Below are 19215 nucleotides of genomic sequence, written 5' to 3'. Positions count from 1 at the left end.
ATCATGACCTGAGCTGAAGTCAGACGCTTGACCGACTGAGCCACCCAGGCGCCCCTATTTTTGTGTAATTATTAATAACATTAATGATTACTGTTATTTTATGAGATCATACCCTAAAAAAATATGTTGGTCAACTTTGACTCCAGACATGAGCCTTTAAGGATTCAGCAATCCATTCACTCATTCATTTAACGACACTTAATTGAGCAACTATTGTGTACCAGAATCTGTCCCAGGCATAAAGCACACAAAGATGACCTAAAGTCTCTAGTATTATGGAACTCACATGGATACAGACAAGAATACAGGCAATTTATAAAACAGCGTGATAAGTGCTATAATTCTAATTAATCTAAACATTGATATATCCTTCAATAAAAACAAAACAGCACTGTTTCTGGAACTGGACAAGCTGACTTTAAAAGTTCACTTGGAAGAATAAAAGTGTAAGAAGAGCCAGGACATTCCAGAGAAAGAGTATTGAGGGAGAAGTAGGCATACCAGTCATTAAAAAAAAAGTTATGATAATGAGGACAGTTTGGTAATAGTATATGAATAGAGGGATTAATGAAATGGAATAGAGAATCCAGAAACACACTCAGATACGAATGGGAATACATTATATAATAAAGGGATATTTCACACCAGTGGGGAAAATACAAGATTATTCTGTAAAGCGTTGAGGCAAATGTGTAGCCAACTGGAAAGACAATACACACAAATAAATTCCAAATGGATCCGAGACAAATATTTAATATAAAATTATAAAGTTACTTGCAGGAGGGGCGCTTGGGTGGCTCAGTTGATTAAGCGTTGAACTCCTGATTTCAGCTCGGGTCCTGATCTCACAGTTCATGATTTTGAGCTCCACGTTGGGCTCTGCACTGACAGTGAGCAACCTGCTTAGGATTCTCTCTCTCTCTGCCCCTCTCCTGCTTGCTCTCTCTCTCTCTCTCTCTCTCTCAAAATAAATAAACTTTAAAAAAAAATTTTTTTTTCTCAAAGTTTATTTATTTTTGGGACAGAGAGAGACAGAGCATGAACGGGGGAGGGGCAGAGAGAGAGGGAGACACAGAATCGGAAACAGGCTCCAGGCTCTGAGCCATCAGCCCAGAGCCTGACGCGGGTCTCGAACTCACGGACCGCGAGATCGTGACCTGGTTGAAGTCGGACGCTTAACCAACTGCGCCACCCAGGCGCCCCTCAAAATAAATAAACTTAAAAAAGAAGGTACTTGAAGGAAACATGAGATAAAATAACTCTGATCGAGGAGGGTATAGGATGGTGGGTGACTTTTTTACTGTATTGCCTTTTGCATCTTTTAAAATGTATTTATAATGCATTAGGTATTTAAAATATGTTAAGAGTGTTTGGCCAGGGAGATAAAAGTTTTCCTGCCAGAAAACAGTGAATAAGGGGTAGGAAGTCTCATGAGGCTGGAGAGGTTAAGAAGGGACAGGTCATGAAGGGCCTAGATATGTTAAAAATATGGACTTTAGGGGCCCCTGGAGGGCTCAGTCGGTTGAGTGTTCTGACTCTTGATTTCTGCTCAGGTCATGATCCCAGGGTCATGGAATTGAGCCCTGGCTGGACTCCACACTGAATGTGGAACCTGCTTAAGATTCTCTCTCTCTCTCTTCCATTTGCTCTCTTTCTCCCTCTAAAAACAAACAAATAAATATATGGACATTATAGTATGAATAATGCCGAATTATAAAAGGTTTTAAAGCATGGGGATTGATACAGCGTTTTGCATTTTAGAGAGATCACTCAGTATAAAGTCATGCATAGATCCGGAAGGGATAAAACTTAAAGAAGGGACATAAGAATTCTCCCAGAGGAAGGATGATGGTAGTCTGAACCAAGCTGGCGGTGAATGGTGATAGAGAGGTGGATAGATGTGAGAGATGTTTAGCAGTGAGGATCTTGTTGACTGATTGGATGTTGGGAGGGGAGGGAGAGGTCTTGAATGATGCCAGGATGGAAGTGGTGGTAATAAGGGATAAAAGAGGTGGGTTGGGGGAATACGGATAGGTTAGATAATAAGTTCAGTTTATGTGCCTCCCAGATGTCCAACTGGAAATATCTAACAGCCAGGCTTAAACACCTGGAGCTTGAAAGATAAATATGACTGGAGGTAATGAATTTGGGATCCATCAGTTTATAGATGGTAACTGAAGCCCTGTGAGTAGATGAGATCACCCAGTGAGAGCATTTAGTGTGAAAAGACCCAAGACAGAACCTAAGAGGCAAGATGAAGTAGGAACAAAATGCTCCCTGAGAAGGGATTACAGAAGAAAACAACACTCTAGAGAGTGGTGCGGAGAAGTCAAGTGAAAAGTATTTTGATGAGAGTGTGATGAACCGCCCCGCCTTAGGAACGACGCCCCTTCCAACGTAAACCAAGGGAAAGGAAATGGGGAAGCTGGCATTTTAAAGGTTTGGTGCAGGGAGGGGGCCTGGCTGTCTCAGCGGGTAGAGCACGAGGCTTTTGATCTCTCAGAGTCGTGAGTTCGAGCCCAGGTTGGGGGTAAAGATTATTTGATAAACAAAAAATAAATTTATTTATTTATTTATTTATTTATTTATTTATTTATTTATTTTTTAAATAAAGGTTTGGTGCAGGGAAGCCGATGGAAGTTCGGTTCGATGCTTTCTCCTTCTTTCAGTAAACTCGGCCTGGAGTAAGGGAGTTGACCCTGCGTGGAGGTTGGAGGGGAGTGCGGGCTATTTTTTTTGGAAAAGGCCGCTGCGGGGAGGTGTGCCCGGGCGAGGAGACAGACGTAGGTTGGTCGGCGCTGGGGCCCTGCGGGCAGAAGCCCGGTGCGGCCTGCGGAAGAGCCGGGAGGACAAGTCGTGGCGCGCTGCCATGGCAACAGGACCGCGGGGCGCAGTCCGCGGCCGACTGGTAACTGGACCGAGCGGCGGCGTTTCAACACAGCGCTCGCGAAACCGGGTGAGGTGCCAACCAAGAGGCCGAAAATGCGACGGCAGGCGCCGCTAATCTGGGCGTCACTGGCCGTGACGCTCGCGCTGCTGCGCGTCAGAGTGCTAAACGTCATCATCCCGCGACGCCGACGCTATAATAGGACGCCCTCCCGGAAGTGGGCTCTAGATCTGGCAGTCGAAGTGGCAGCCGGTGGCCTCCGAGACCAGATCCGGGGAGGTCGCAGCTGAACTGTTTGTCTACGTTTCCTCCGGATCCCTCCTGAATCCTCCAGGTCCGCGCAGAGAGGAAACTTCTCCGTCGTCATGGGGGGCGGAGATCTGGTAAGTGGGGGAAGCCTGGGCGGGAGAGGACTGAGCGGGAGACCGACCGGGTCTGGGGACGGAAATTGGAGGGTGTGGGAGTGGGTGACCATGGCTACACAGCCGTGCTTTCGCGAGAAGGGAGCCGTAGCCTTGGAGAGGGGACCGATCTCTGGGGCCACGGAGGGACAGGGTGGAGACTTGGAAAGGTGTGTGAAGCGTGTCGCCAACGGTGGCGGCAGGTGTTTGCGTTGTTTGTTCGCGGGGACTCTCCCGACTGGAAATTCTGGGAGGGGGTGGTGGTGGTGGTGGTGGTGGTGGTGGAACCATGCTTACGAAAGGAGGCAGATATCGAGTCACGCAAGCTTTACTTTGTATGTCTTGTCTTGGGACACTTCTCTCTTCCTCAGCTGGGAGTTCAGTCATATTTTGGACTATAGTAGGAGTGGTTTGTGCCCCATTCTCTTTGCCCTTGAGCCGTATCCAGGGGTCTGTTTTAAACCTGAAGAGATCTTCTTCATGTCCACCTTTCTGACTTCCACTCCTGGTCAGTGCTTCATTCTGATCTGTAGTGACAGAGCTTTCTTCTGAATTTATAGCACTTAAATATAAGTGATGTGGCAATTTCTCCTGAACTGCATAGTTCATTTGTAGGGTGCTGAAGCCCCCGACGGGGCAAAAGACCCACAACGGCATGGTGCAAGGTCAGAAAGATGCTAATCTCTTTAAAGTGTAGCTGATTGAATCAGCAAATAGATCAATTCTACCTATCCAGTATCTGTATTAGAGTTTGTTAGGTGTCACTGATTAGAATGACACCTAATTCTAATGCTGAGTGTGGCTGGATCCCATGACCCTGGGATCATGACCTGAGCTGAAATCAAGAGTCATATGCTCAACTGACTGAGCCACCCAGGCACCGCTTTTTGTTTTGCTTGTGTGTGTGTGTGTGTGTGTGTGTGTGTGTGTGTGTGTCGGGGGTGGGGGGATGATGGCCCTATGCATTGTAGGATGTTTAGCAGCATTCTTGGTCCCTAGCCACTGGATACCAGTAGCACTCTTCTCTGGATGGGGCAACCAAAAATGTGTCTGGACATTGTCAAATGTGGAGTGCATGGGTGGGGGGGGGGGGCAAGATCACCCATGTTAAAGGAGAGAGAGGAAGACCAGTAGGCTAAGGCCAGGGATGGGGTGGGGACAGGGGATTGAGTGACCTGATGAAGGGAAAGGAAGGACAAGGAGGAAGAGAGAAAAGAAAGAAAAGAGAGCCCTCATTGACGGAATACCTTCTCCATGCCAGATACCTTGTGTTGGTTTTCTCATTTAGGCCTCTTAACCGGTCTCCTGGTCTCCAGTCTCTGCCGTCTCCAATCCATTCTTCACATGATAGCTAGTCATGCCTGCACTGTTTAGTGTTTCCTACTGTCCACAGGATAAAGCCCACTCCATTAACATGGTTTATAAGGCCCTTATTCTATTGCTTTCTTAGTTGGTTTTGTTGATTTCATCTTGGACCCCCACCCCCCACCCCCACCCCCCGCCCCATCCCCCTTCATCCGCTTGCATGCCATCTTTAGCCACACGAAATCATCTGTGCTGTGTTCTTTGTTGCCGCTGGGCCTGCGGTTGTGTGTGCTGTTCCCTCTGGAAATCTGCCCCCACTCTACCCTGCTTCCTACATCACTGGGCTAAATTATAATTGTCCTTAGATCATCACTGCTTCCAGGAAACCTTCCCTGGTTGGGAAGCTGAACCAAAGTAGTGGCTTATGGGGAAGCGGGAGAGGAGAAGCATTCTTGAAGTCCGTCAAGGTGTAGTGCGAAGGGGAGCTCAGAACCAAGGGGGGAGTCCCAGGAAGGAAGGGTGAAAGAGGTACTCGGTGGGGTTGTAAACCACGAAAGGTTGGGGTTGTAAACCAAGGTAAAGACAGGTTAAGTGGACTCGAGAGAAGGAAGATTGTGTTCGTGAAAATGAAAGGTCCCCTGCCAAAGACACTTGAGTTCTGTTGCCTTTTAGAGTTTACCTTCCCACCTCTCTGCCCATTCCCCCTTTACTGTCATCACTAACCCTTAGTTCAGGAATGGCCCGTGGAAGTCCGAGTCGTGTGCATTCCGAGTGAAAAGTGTTCAAAGGGAACCCGGACAAGGCGTGAAGCCTTACATACTTGAACAGAACCCCTGGATGTGTGGGAGATTGGTGGGGGCCAACTTCGCCTTTGTGAACGATGCCTTGCCCCTAGATGTCTGCCCTGGCACGCACAGGGAGCAGAGGGGTCGGTGGTGGTGGGGCCCACGCACCCACCGGCTCCCCGCATCGTCTTCTCCCTTCTTTCGCCACCACAGAATCTGAAGAAGAGCTGGCACCCCCAGACCCTCCGCAATGTGGAGAAGGTGTGGAAGGCCGAGCAGAAGCATGAGGCTGAGCGGAAGAAGATCGAAGAGCTGCAGCGGGAGCTGCGGGAGGAGCGGGCCCGGGAAGAGATGCAGCGCTACGCCGAGGACGTCGGGGCCGTCAAGTGAGGGGGCAGCCGGGGCTGCGGGGAGGCGGCGGGGCTGTGGGTGTCCCAGGGTGCGGGGCCGGCCCCCAGCGGCATCATCCTTTGGCTGCAGACCTGCTGGTTAAGAGCATGGGTTTGGGAGTCGGCCCGGCCTGAGCGCTGAGGCTGGCTTGGGGTGTCCTGGCCTCACTGTGGCACCGACAGCAAGTTCGGGGCCTCGGTGACCTCGGTAGGACCAAGGAAGGGAGAGTGTCCAGTTCCCAAGGTTTGTGGAGGATCAAATGAGATGACACCCAAAGGGCCTAGCGCAGGCCTGGCTTGTGGCAGGCGATCGACCAATAACCAGGCCTGAGGATGATTGCCCCCCACCCCGCCTCTCGGGACGTGTCCAGGTCTCAGACCTGCTTTTGTTTGTTTACATACCGCGGACTCATTTCAGGGGCGCAGTGAGGCCTCGTGGAGGGAGGCAGATGGTGCGTCTGTCAGTAAAAGCTACGTGAGCATGGACAGTCCCACCACTCGGTTTTACCTTATTTCAGTTTCCTCTTGTATAATATGGGATAGGAGTAGCAGATAATTATCAGGCTACCCGTCTCATAAACTGAGGTGGGAGGGCATGAGAAAAATGCAAAGCATAAAGCGTACAGCGCGTTCTTAAGTTTTGCGAGAACAACACAGAGCCAGAAATGGGGTAATCGGCACCGTCTCCTTGTTCATTCTCCTCGTACGTTTGCCTTGCTCGCGTCCTTGTGGGCAAGTCCCCGGGGTGCCCTGTGGCATACTCTCCCCACTGGGTATCTAGGGCTCTTCCTTAATACTTCATGACAGGGTCTGTGACATTCAGGGTTGTGTGTGTACGTGAAACTCAGTTTCACTTCATGGAAATGGCATTAGGGACATGGTGCCCTGGGGGCGTTCAGGATAATGGATTGGGGAGAAGGCCCTTCTGACTCAAGTATGAAACTTGGAATGTTTTAAAATAAATAAGAGTTTTTAGGGGCACCTGGGTGGCTCCGTCCCTCGAGCACCCAACTCTTGGTATCGGCTCAGGTCATGATCTCAACGGCTTTGTGGGTTCGAGCCCTGCCTTGAGCCCTGCACTGACAGTGCGAAGCTTGCTTGAGATTCTCTCTCTCCCTCTCTCTCTGCCCCTCCCCCACTTGCGCTGTCTCTGTCTCTTTCAAAATAGATTTTTTTTAATTTGGGAAAAAAAAAGAATTTTAGAATTTTTAAATACAACAAAATATGACATTAATATATCCAATGAGATAAGGGGATGAAGTTTTATGTTTTTTGGTACCGTAGACATGCCTTAAATTATTTTACTTTATATGCTTTATGTAAATTAAAGCCTATAAAGCAAAAAAAAAAATTTACTTTTTTTTTTTATAGAGTGAGCAAGAGTGTGTGGGGGAGGGAGCCGAGGGAGGGAGAGAGCGAGAATCTTAAGCAGGCTCCACCCTCAGCACGGAGCCCGAAGTGGAGCTACATCCCACAACCCCCGGATCATGACACTGAACTAAGCCACCCAGGTGCCCCTAAAATTTTTTTTTTTTTTTTTTTAGGTAAATTCTGCCCCCCGTGTGGGGGCTCAGACTCACAGCTCTGAGATCAAGAGTTGCATGCTCTACTGACTGAGCCAACCAGACACCTACGTTATAATTTAATGCAAATAGGGGCACGTGGATGGCTCAGTTGGTTAAGCAACCAACTCAGCTCAGGTCATGATCTCGTGGCTCATGAGTTCAAACCTCGCGTTGGGCTCATTGCTGTCAGTGCAGAGCCTGTTTTGGACTCTCTGTCCCCCCCTCTCTTTCTGCCCCGCTGACTCTTGCATGCTCCATCTCTCTCTCAAAAATAAGTAAAAATTAAAAAAAAATGTTTAATAAAAACGAATAATTGAATGTAAATAAATTTCACACATTCAAATTAATTCCTGGGCAGCTTACAAAGTGAACACACATTGTTCTATGTGAAATTTTAGACTTTGTGAACCCTTGATTTTCAAACAGGTACCAATTTTAGATTCAGTACTCACTAGTCATAAGAGTTTGCTTTCCCACTAACCAAAAGTAAAAAAAAAAAAAAAAAAAAAAAAAGTGAAATTCTCTGTCTTTTTTTTTTTTTATTTTTATTTTAAAGTAATCTCTACACCCAGCATGGGGCTCAAACTCACAATCCCAAGATCAAGCACTGCATGCTCTTAGGACGGAGCCAGCCAGGTGCCCCTTGAAATTTTTATTCAGCAAAGCATTACACATCATATGCCTGATGTGTCTTATTTAATCCCCAACAAACCTGTGAGGTAGGTACAGTTTTATCCTCATTTTACAGGTGAGGACACCAGGGCTCGGAGAAGGTGCTTGGCTTTAGACCTGGGGTTCAAATCCCTGTTGCCCGACTCCAGAGCTAGTGCTCTTAACCATCATGTTGATTATACGGCCTTTCAGGAAAGTGAGCTTCCTAGAATGTTCTAGGCAACACTGATCTTCCTACTCAGACTTCCTTAAGATCTGAAGTGGTCTGCCTTTCACAATCAATTCTTTTTTTTTTTTTTTTTTTTCGCCCCAGGCACAGAAATCCCAAAGGAAATGGTGGCCATGTTTCACGGTTATTTGCCCTTTGTCCTTGACCTTCTAAGCACTTATTATATATTTTATTTTAATGCTATTGGACATTTACTTTAGTCACAAATACAGTCCAAGGGTGGATAAAGAAATGTATTCTCTCTTTACACCTCATCCCCTTCCCCCCGTGTGCTAAATGTCTCTTCATAGCCTGTTTGGCCATAGTTATCCTATGGTTTAAAAACAGACTGTACCTTGGTCTTCCCAAATCCTTCTTGAACTGCAACTTATTCTGTTAAAGAAGTCCTGGGAAAGACGTCCTATTGGCATTGTCCATATAGTCTCCAATGGGGAGAGTGGTCACTGGGTTGAAGGCAACTGGGAGGAATCTTCAACAAACTAAGGACCATTGAGAAACCACACAAAAGCAAAATAAGTCAGTCAGAGAAAGACAGATATATCCTATGTTTTCACTCATATGTGGATCTTGAGAAACTTAACAGAAGACCATGGGGGAAGGGAAAGGGGGAAAAAGTTACAAACAGAGAGGGAGGGAGGCAAACCATAAGAAACTCTTAAATACAGAGAACAAACTGAGGGTTGATGGGGGGTGGGGGAGAGGGGAACGTGGGTGATGGGCATTGAGGAGGGCACTTGTTGGGATGAGCACTGGGTGTTGTATGGAAGCCAATTTCACAATAAATCATATTAAAAAAAAAAAAGAAACTGCACAAAAGCAAATCTTGTCAACCAGATACCAGCTCGTCCAGTTAATCCTTGGATCACCCATCACAGCTGACCCAACAACCATGGCCGCTGGTCCATTTCTTGCTGCCAGTGTGGCTCCTATCAAGGCCGCACATGTGATGGAGTTTCAGAGGCCTTCGTTCCCTCTATCTTGAACCACACAACAATCGATCGTGGAGAACAGACCTCTCCAAACTACAAAGCTACCTCCCAACTGCGGAGGTCTGATTTTAATAGCTGTCAAAGTCTCCTGTAGTCGCTGGTTTACTCCAGCTGGAGAACGGTAAGAACCTTTCATTGCTCGAAAGACTTCACTCCCTGCGGCACTCATTGGAAAGGCCCCACCACAGTCTCCCACAGTTCGCCAGGGCATGGCCCTGTCTATACTGCTCCATCTTGACTCCAGTGGGGCGAGTGAGGCTGGGCAAGCTGGGTGGAGCCCGACCCCAGTGGCCCACAATCAGTTTTTAATTATAGACCAGAGGGTTTCTCAAACCGCTCCTTTTCACACGAAAAACAAAAACAAAAACAAATCTAAAACGAAAGCATTGTGACCCTCCATTGTTGGGTTAAAATATTCTTATTAAAAATGTCCAAAGACCTAACTAGGAAGACTTTCCTTCTGCTCATAGTTGTTACGTAATCGCAAACAAAAATAGATACGCCAGTTTGGAAAAGCCATATTCAAAAAACATTGAATTTCATGTTACGGGTAATACTGCTTTTGATGAAGCTACTTAGCCGCTCGCAGTGTAAACGTGCCATTGGCTGCTGCGGCGCATGCACTTAATTTGGCATGCCTTTGCCGTCTGTTGTGGGAAGGTTCAGTTCTCCCACCATTTTTTCCCCCTCAGAAGCACAGGGCCATGTTTCTTTGGCAAATACCAGACATGACTGACATTACTGATACTGATAACTCTCTTTTGGCTTGAAAGCATAATTTCCTTCTTCACTTATCTCTGGTCTTTTCTCATCATCTTGAGTTATCTCAAATGTGGAATTCCTGCTTGTGCCCACGCTCCAAAAGACACCTCGGACAACCGCACACGTGCTCCCTGAAACTGTTCTCGGTCACGAGGTGATGCAGAATCTCTTTATTGTTTCAGATTATCCTCAAAATGAAAGCGTAACATAAGGACTTTGTAAAGGAGGCTTGAGAAGCCCTGAACAAAGGTCCGTGTCTCGGAGGATACCTTCGTCACAGAAATTGCTTTAAGTGTGGAGGAACGATCTCTCCACGAAATGGCGAGCTCCATGCCAGCAAGCACCATTTCTTCTCATGTGCCACGAGGCGCACAGCGTTTAGTCCCTACTAGGTGCTTGGAGAATGAGTCGTGCTCTTGCCAGCTGCCATCTCTGCCTCGTGTTGGGGTTGTGTGTGTAGGTCTGCAAAAGCCCTACGCTTCCTTTGATTGTAGTTTTTTTTGTCTTGACCTAGGAAAAAAGAAGAAAAATTGGACTGGATGTATCAGGGTCCTGGTGGGATGGTGAACCGTGATGAGTACTTGCTGGGGCGCCCCATTGACAAGTACGTTTTTGAGAAGATGGAGGAGAAGGAGGCAGGCTGTTCTTCGGAGACAGGACTGCTCCCAGGTTCCATTTTTGCCCCATCCGGTGCCAATTCCCTCCTCGACATGGCCAGCAAAATCCGGGAGGACCCGCTCTTCATCATCAGGTACTGGCGACGGGCCGGGGAGGGTTTTTTCATAGTTGCTCAGCTTTCCAGTCGGTTTCCTCTTGACTTTGGTCTGTTCTGTAAAAGGATTTGTCTCCATTTGGGCTTCCTGATGTTGGGAAGGAGGCTCCATCAAGTGTGTCTTATCTAGGCCGTGTGGTAAGAGATGGCAAGTAGACCAGGGCAGACCAGATTTATTCATTTACCTTTGGCCCTTGAACAAAAAATAGGATAGAAGCAAGGTAAAGGGTACGTGGGTAGCTCAGTTGGTTAGGGGTGGTTTCGGCTCAAGTCATGATCTCGTGGTTCGTGAGATTGAGCCCCACACCAGGCTCTGTGCTGACAGTGCGGAGCTTGCTTGGGATTCGCTCTCTCTCTCTCTCTCTCTCTCTCTCTGTCTCTCAAAAAATTAAAAAAAAAAGATGAGAAAGGCTGGCAGCTTCTTGGAAGTTTGGGGATATGTATATCGTGGGATAGGTGGGTGAACGGGCCTTCTGCCTACCCCCCGGCCCTCCTTTTTTGTGCAGCCAAACCCTTTAAAAAGAATCTGCCTCGAAACCCTAATGTGTAATGTATTAAAGTGGAGTTGCATTTTGCCATATGTATAAATTTGTTTGGTTTAATTTGCAGGATTTTATTTCAAGTGGATAGGTTGAACATTGAAAAACCTTTGTCATTTATATTTCTTCTTTTGAAAACATTTTAAAGTTATTTACATATTGGGGCACCTGGGTGGTACAGTCGGTTGAGCGTCCAACTTCAGCTCAGGTCACGATCTCACGGTTCGTGGGTTCGAGCCCCGCGTCAGGCTCTTGCTGACAGCTCGGAGCCTGGAACCTGCTTCAGATTCTGCGCCTGTCTCTCTCTCTGCCCCTCCCCAACTCACACTCTGTCTCTCTCTCTCAAAAATAAATAAACATTAAAAAAAATTTTTTTAATAAAAAAATAAAGTTATTTACATGTTAAAGGTATTGCATAGATATATATATATATATATAAAGGTATTGTATAAAAATTTATTTATTTTGAGAGAGAGAGAGAGAGTGTGAGCAGGAGAGGTGCAGAGAGACAGAGAGAGAGAGAGAGAGAGAGAGAGAGAGAATCCCAAGCAGGTTCCGTGCTAACAGCTCAGAGCCCGACCTGGGGCTTGAACTCAAGAACTGCGAGATCACGACCTAAGCTGAAATCAAGAGTCAGACGCTTAACTGACTGAGCCACCCAGGCGCCCCACCATTTTGTTAGCCTCTTAATTAATTAAATTGTGGTAATTGTGTTAGCTGTGCTGACAGGTTCAGAGCCTGGATCCTGCTTCTGATTCTGTGTGTCCCTCTCTCTCCGCTGCTTCTCCACTTGCACTCTCTCTCTCCCAAAATAAATACGTTAAAAAAAAAAGGTTTTCACCTTACAAAGCTGAAACTCTTTACTCGTGAAACAAGAACTCCACATTTCCCCTTGCCCCAACTCCTGCGAACCACCATTCTCTTTTCTTTGAGTTCTACTACTCTAGGAACGTCATATAAGTAAAATCATACAGTAGTTATCTTTTTGTGGGACTGGGTTATTTCGCTCAGTATAATGTCTTCCAGGTTCGTCCATGTTATACCGTGTATAACATGTCCTTCCTTTTTAAGGCCGAATAATATTCCGTTGTATACATTTTGTTTGTCTCTTCGTCTGTCGATGGACATTTGGGTTATTTCCACTTTTTGGCTATTGTGAATAATGCTACTGTGAACATTGATGTACAGATATTGTGCACATTATTTTATAAGCCTTTTTTTCACCTAATTATATATAGCAAGCATCTTTCTACGTCCCTATGTTTCTATAATACCATTTTTTATGTCGATATTGTGTGGTATACCATAATTTTTTAATACTCTCTTATGAGTTCCCTAATAACCTGTTTCTGAATTTTCATTGTTATAATATGGACGACTCTGTAGGGACCTCTTGATTATATCCATACAGTAACAAATTCTTGGGAAAGAATTGGTTAAAGAGTGTGCATGCAGTGATAAGTATTGCCAAATTGTCTTCCATGAAGGCTGACCAGTTTACCCTCATGAATAATGAGAGTAAGACTCCTTTTTGTTTTTTTAATTTTTTTTAATGTTTATTTATTTTTGAGAGAGAGAGAGCAAGTGGGGGAGGAGCAGAGAGAGAGGGAGACGCGGAATCCGAAGCAGGCTCCAGGCTCTGAGTTGTCAGCACAGAGCCTGACGCGGGCTTGAACTCACAAGCTGTGAGATCATGACTTGAGCCCAAGTCAGATACTCAACTGACTGAGCCACTCAGGCATTCCCCATACTCATTCTTATACAACAGGGAGCCAGTGTGGACTTGCCCCACACGATTCAGTCCCTTCTGCAGATTTGAGGAAGAGTCCTGACTTCCACACCATCATGTAGCTTTTAACACAGGTCCTGTCTGCGTGTATTTGGAAAAACGATTGCTATATGGATGGTCTTGTGGAGAGTACAATGAATGACTTAATCCCCTTCCCCAAAGAGATAGTCATGATTTTTATAATGTTCTCTTTCTCTTTAGGAAGAAGGAGGAAGAGAAAAAAAGAGAGGTGTTGAATAATCCCGTGAAAATGAAGAAAATCAAAGAATTGGTAAGTAGTGCATCAAGTTAGGCACCAAGAGTGCCTTTTAGCTACTTCTCGTGAGAACTACTCACCATTCACTCTTACCTTGTGAGAGGGCAGACAGAATGGCTTTTACATTCTGGCTTTTAGAGACCTTCCCTTGGTGATTTTATGCAGTCTTCATTATCGAGCTCAATTAAGCTTATCTTCTCTTTTATTTTTTTGATTGGAAGAGCACCATGTGATGTCTTTTTTTGTTTGTTTGTTTAGAAAAAGGGGAGTACGGGATAGGCCTGTGCAAGTCCTAATCACACAGTGTGTTCAGGGGATCAGGTGATATCAAGCCTCGAGGGCCCATTTGTCGTTCACGTGACATATTCCGCAATTGTGTTTTGGATTAGTTGGCAAGGAGAATGGAAAGCTGGATCCTGCGGTCCCCGATTGCTTTCGGTGTTGCTGGGAGTTCCTCTGACAGATTGGAAATTCCCAGGCACCGGTTCTGGGGATGGTTTAAAAATACAGATTCCTAGCCCCACTCGCCAGAGATTCTGTTCAGTAGTCTAGGGGCTGTTTATGCACCCCCCAAGGTAAGACTCGCCCCCTCTTGTTGGTGGGGAAACTCCGCTGGGGTCCTGGGCCTCTGTAGTCCCAGAGGACGAAGTCAGGTAGTTTCGGGCGTGAACCAGGCCCCTCGGAGGGACCGACAGGGGCCTTCGTGATCTTGCATGGTTATGTTCTGGGTGTTTTGTAGTTGCAGATGAGTCTGGAAAAAAAGGAGAAGAAGAAAAAGAAGGAGAAGAAAAAGAAGCACAAGAAACATAAGCACAGGAGCTCAAGTAGCGATGGCGGCAGCAGCCAGGATGAGCGCAGCCGGGGGAGGTGAGCACGTGGGGGCGGGCCTCCCTCATTGACTCATTCACTCATTCATTCCCCACGTAGTCACGGCTGCTCTAGGCGGGGAACTGCCAGGCACTGGGGTTTCAGTGGTGAACGCTCGTACGTGGGCCCCGTGCCCACAGAACTTTGCCATCTAGCACCAGAGTTCCTTGGAGGTCTTGGCATGGCCCCTAAAGGGCTGCCCGTAGCCTTGTAGGTCTTAGCTCAGACATCCTGGCTGTGACTTTCGTCTCAGCTTATGACTCCTCCAAGACCGAAGTGGGTTTTGTGTAGGCCTTTTTTTTTTTTTTTTTTTTTTTTTTTTTTTTAATGCATTAATGGGCCCATCTGGGCGCATTCTGTGTGCCTTCTCTGTGGGAACAGTGAGCATTGTCACCGCTGACTCACTCTTTAGTCGCTGGAATAGCAAGCAGCACGAGGTGAGAGGAGAATGTGTTCAGGCGGTGGGGCTGAAGAGCCAGGCCCACGTGTTTTCACAGGAAAAACATGACTGTGCTGATGCATCTTCCAAAGACAGTCCAAAGCGAGAGCCACACTCCCAAGTAATAGAAGAAGTGGGGAAGGTCACGTTTGAAGCAGGAGGAGGCGTGTTTCAGCACGAGACATTTAAACTGGACCTTCATACATTTTCTTTTTCAATGAATGTGTGTTTTAATCTCTTAGAGCTCAAAAGAAGACGGCAGATTCTTTCCCTGTTTTGTCCAAAGCCCCTGGATACGGCTTACAGGTAAGGGTGTGGGCGTCTCAGAGGGAGTGACCGTGGACCAGGGAATGCGTTAACTTGAGAGTCTTTTTGGACAGAGAGCATTTCGAGCAGCCAGTCAGGCATCACATGGGAAAAAGGGAGTTTGGGCAGCCAAAGCGGGCACCGCTGGGGAACTGGCCCATTCCTTGTCCTTGAGCCTCCGACCGGGGCTGGGGGCCCTCTGAGTGGAGAGTCTAAACCACCAGTGGGGCCTGCAGGCGTTCTGCCCGTCTCTCTGCAGATAACTTACGTGAAATGCAGGCATTTTAAGCTTCAAGGTTGATGACTTTTGACAGATGGACATCCCTCTGGATCCCTTTTTCCCATAGTAGGTTTAACCTTAGGGCCTGTTCTCCATGCTCTGTCTCTTGCTCCTGCTCAGGCTTTGGTGAAGCGCCAAGCCAGTGGAGGTGACTGGGTGGGTACATTCTCTTAGGGGACTCTGCAGATAACTTTGCTAAGTTTGTGTGGTTCTCTGCGGTAACCGTGCGATGGGATCGGTACGCCCACTTAGCTTCGTACAGACCCTCATCGCTCATTCATTTCCTTGCTTCACTGCATTTCCTCCTGAGCTGCACATTTTCCTCTGAATACCTTTTCTTCCTTTCCTTGGTGCTACAGATCAGGGACTCCTACCACAGCCAGGGACTGCAGAGTCCTCTGCCGGCCAAGCAAAAGGGAATGCACGGGTTGAAGAATTATTCCAGGTCCAGAAGCTCCTCCCACTCACCTCCCAGACATGCCAGCAAGAAGAGCAGCAGAGAAGCAGGGTCCCGGGACGGGAGTTCTCGATCCCCAGGCAGAAGGTCACGGTCCCCAAGGCCAAGCAAACCGTGAGTGTAGGAATTCACTGGGAAATGACTTGTAAGGGTGGGGGTTGCTCACCGCAGGTATTTCTGTTCATTCGTTTTTCCAAACGCCTTTGCTTTATTTCCTTTACATCATTTTCCCCCACCGCTATGTAAAGCTCAGTCCCCTAGAACTACATATTTATATATGTAGGCTCTTTGGAGTGAGTTTAGTACCAAATCTTCTGTTTCTTTAGGTATTTATTTTTCTTCCACCTCTGCCCTCTGTTCCCTTCAATTTGGATTGCAATTCTAAGACTGTTAGCTTTTCTTCCATCGTTTGAGGGACACGATAAAACCCTTACCTTGAAAAGGCTTTTCTCCTTTCTGCCCTCTGTGTGTCTGTCCCAGGCACAACTCTAAGGTCAACAGGAGAGAGAGAGGCCGCACTAAGAGCCCATCGCCTAAAAAAGAGGTCTATCAAAGGCGCCACGCTCCTGGATACACCAGGTGAGTCAAGAGCCCCGTAGGTGAACTTCAGACTCTGCGGGCCTGAGTCTCGGAGTGGCTCAAACCAGGGCAGGTGGATAATCTAAATCACCTTTTCTCTTTCTTTTTTTAATTAAAAAAAAAATTTTTTTTTTTTTTAATTAAAAAAATTTTAACCCAAACCTCTCTCTTTGAGAGAGAACGAGACAGTGCGTGAAGAGAGGAGGGGCAGAGAGAGAGGGAGACATGGAATCCAAAGCAGGCTCCAGGTTCCCAGGTGTCAGCAGAGAGCCCGACGCGGGGCTTGATCTCACAAGCCATCAGTCAGATCGTGACCCGAGCCAAAGTTGGACGCTTAACCGACTAAGCCACCCAGGCACCCCTACATCACCTTTTTGCCAAACCTGCTTTTATTCTTCATGTCAGCTTTTTTTTTTAATATTTTATTTTTTATTTTTGAGAGAGAGAGAGAGAGAGAGAGCGTGAGCAAGGGAGGGGCAGAGAGAGAGAGGAAGACACAGAACTTGAAGCAGGCTTCAGGCTCTGCACTGTCAGTACAGGGCCCAACGTGGGGCTTGAACTCACGAACTGTGAGATCCTGACCTCATGAGCTGAAGTCAGATGCCATCCAGGGGCCCCTCTTCCTGTCAGCTGTTAACAGTCTGTCCCGCCTCCCTACACTGCGCACACCGAAAGGACAAAGTAAGAGTTTTAACTTGATGAACAATTGATTAAGCGACTGTCTCTGGACATCTAAGCATGTTAATTCTCTCAAGAGATTTCCACCGAGAAGCTTTTCTTGAGAGAGTGCTCCTTTCTTGAGGCACCAGCTGAAGGAGAAGCAGGGTGCTCTCCTTGAGGGCCGACGCCCTACGATGGACTCCGTGTTCACGTTGGGTGTGTAGTGGGTCAGACAGAACAGGGACATAAAGCCCTGGGACCTGAGGGGAGTTAGTTGTGCCCATGAAAGGCTGTCCCTAGGGGTCCGTCTTGCTCTTAGAATTTAGAGGAGCCAGGCAACTCTTGTGAACTTCCTTTTACTGCCCAAATTGGCTGCACGTTCGAATCACCTGGGAAGCATAAAAAAGAAAAAATCGGGGCTCCTGGGTGGCTCAGTCGGTTAAGCGTCTGACTTCAGCTCAGGTCACGATCTCGCGGTCCGTGAGTTCGAGCCCCACGTTGGGCTCTGGGCTGATGGCTCGGAGCCTGGAGCCTGTTTCAGATTCTGTGTGTCTCCCTCTCTCTCTGCCCCTCCCCCGTTCATGCTCTGTCTCTCTCTGTCTCAAAAATAAAAATAAACTTTAAAAAAAAAAAAAAAGAAAAAGAAAAAATCCTGTTACCCAGCTACACCCCAGCCCTACCACATCAGAACCTCTGGGGGTGGGCAGCCAACGTTGAGAACCGCCAAGAGTCTATACCCACCTCTTTTATTCACTGTGTTAAAACAGAGGCAGACCCTACATGTCCCTTGCAACTCTTAATTGCCCGACTCCCTGAGTCTCCAAGGAACAGAAACTTTTAAAAGGTTTAGTCTTGACTGACAGCCTTTAAAAGTATGTTATATATTTCCCTGCCTTCCCAGACAGAGTATGTTACGTCGAATTTGACCTATTATCAGTTGGCAGTTTTTCAGCTGTGCTGTAATTCATGCTGCTCTTAGGGTAGATACTCGTGAGTGTAAGTATTTGTTTCTGTGTTTTAAGGCTTGTGGGTGGCAGGCTTTTTCAGATCCTGCTTTGTTTTTCTCTCTTTTGCCATCTACCATCACTTTAAGTTTATGTATTTATTTTGAGAGAGAGACAGCATGAGCAGGGGAGAGGCAGAGAGAGAGGGAGAGAGAGAATCCCAAGCAGGCTCCACACTCAGCACAGAGCCTGATGCGGGGCTTGAACTCAGGAACCATGAGATCATGACCTGAGCCGAAACCAAGAGTTGGATACTTAACCGACTGAGCCACCCAGGTGCCCCTCACTTTAGTTTGTTTTATTTTATCAGCCTTCCTTACCTCCCTTTCAATTTGTGTTGAATTTTGTGACGTAAATGGTTTAGAGTCCTCAAGACCTCTCTTCCCCAGGAGTAAAAGCACAGAAACTTTAACGCATAGACTTTATGATTTCATTGTCTGTTTTGGTTTGGTGTTCCAAGTGGTCAAGGTTGTTTTATGTACTTAAGATGATGCTGAATTAAGAAAAAGAAAAATTAGGGCCATAATTGAGAATTCTGTGAGAACTCTTTCTTTTGTGTATTTTAGCTGGTGATCTAAAATGACTTTCTTAATGGCTGAAAAGATGAAGGTTCTCTTTTATAGTGAGATGCTCAATTTAAAGTAATTTTTAGGGGCGCCTGGGTGGCTCAGTCGGTTAAGCCTCCGACATCAGCTCAGGTCACGATCTCACGGTCTGTGAGTTCGAGCCCCGCGTCGGGCTCTGGGCTGACGGCTCGGAGCCTGGAGCCTGCTTCCGATTCTGTGTCTCCCTCTCTCTCTGCCCCTCCCCCGTTCATGCTCTGTCTCTCTCTGTCTCAAAAATAAATAAACATTAAAAAAATTAAAAAATAAAGTAATTTTTATGGGCCAAGACTGTATTTTTTCTTGTAAAAAATTTTCGGGGTCTTTTGGGATTCCCATTTAATTAATATTAGTTTTGATTGCTTTTGAAATTTCTTACAGGCAACACAGCCCTTTTATAGGTTAAAAATATATGTGCTCAAAACAGACCAAAAAACCACTACTATGATGTCACACCCCAGAAATGCCTAAAATTCCTTCTATTGGGCTTATAAATTGCCCAGAATAAAAGTGGCTACAGGCAATAAAAAATAAAGCTATTACTCTTATATTAATTACTATTATTTTAGAGGCACAATTACTGTTATTATCGAGGCTTAAATTATTTTGATCAGATAATACCCCTTAGAGATACATTTTATTTTATTTTATTTTATTTTATTTTATTTTATTTTATTTTAT

The 19215-nt window shown here is 46.5% G+C and overlaps 1 protein-coding gene across 1 annotated transcript in view; it reads left to right on the top strand.

The window, feature by feature from the left end:
* The first annotated feature begins 3082 nt into the window (after nt 1-3082).
* The window catches only part of CWC25 (CWC25 spliceosome associated protein), a 23082-nt gene continuing 6949 nt past the window's right edge, over nt 3083-19215 (top strand). Inside the window, exons 1-8 of the mRNA XM_040497352.1 lie at nt 3083-3270; nt 5592-5764; nt 10499-10735; nt 13286-13355; nt 14080-14207; nt 14889-14952; nt 15592-15803; nt 16170-16268. Coding sequence (XP_040353286.1) covers nt 3253-3270; nt 5592-5764; nt 10499-10735; nt 13286-13355; nt 14080-14207; nt 14889-14952; nt 15592-15803; nt 16170-16268 — 1001 coding nt within the window. The 5' untranslated portion in view covers nt 3083-3252. The remainder of the gene's footprint in view (nt 3271-5591; nt 5765-10498; nt 10736-13285; nt 13356-14079; nt 14208-14888; nt 14953-15591; nt 15804-16169; nt 16269-19215) is intronic.

Source organism: Herpailurus yagouaroundi, unplaced genomic scaffold, assembly GCF_014898765.1.
Source record: "Herpailurus yagouaroundi ecotype Mexico unplaced genomic scaffold, PumYag 189, whole genome shotgun sequence".
Lineage (NCBI taxonomy): Eukaryota > Metazoa > Chordata > Mammalia > Carnivora > Felidae > Herpailurus > Herpailurus yagouaroundi.
The sequence above is the reverse complement of the archived record's forward strand: the minus strand, read 5'-3'. Positions and strand labels throughout refer to the sequence as shown.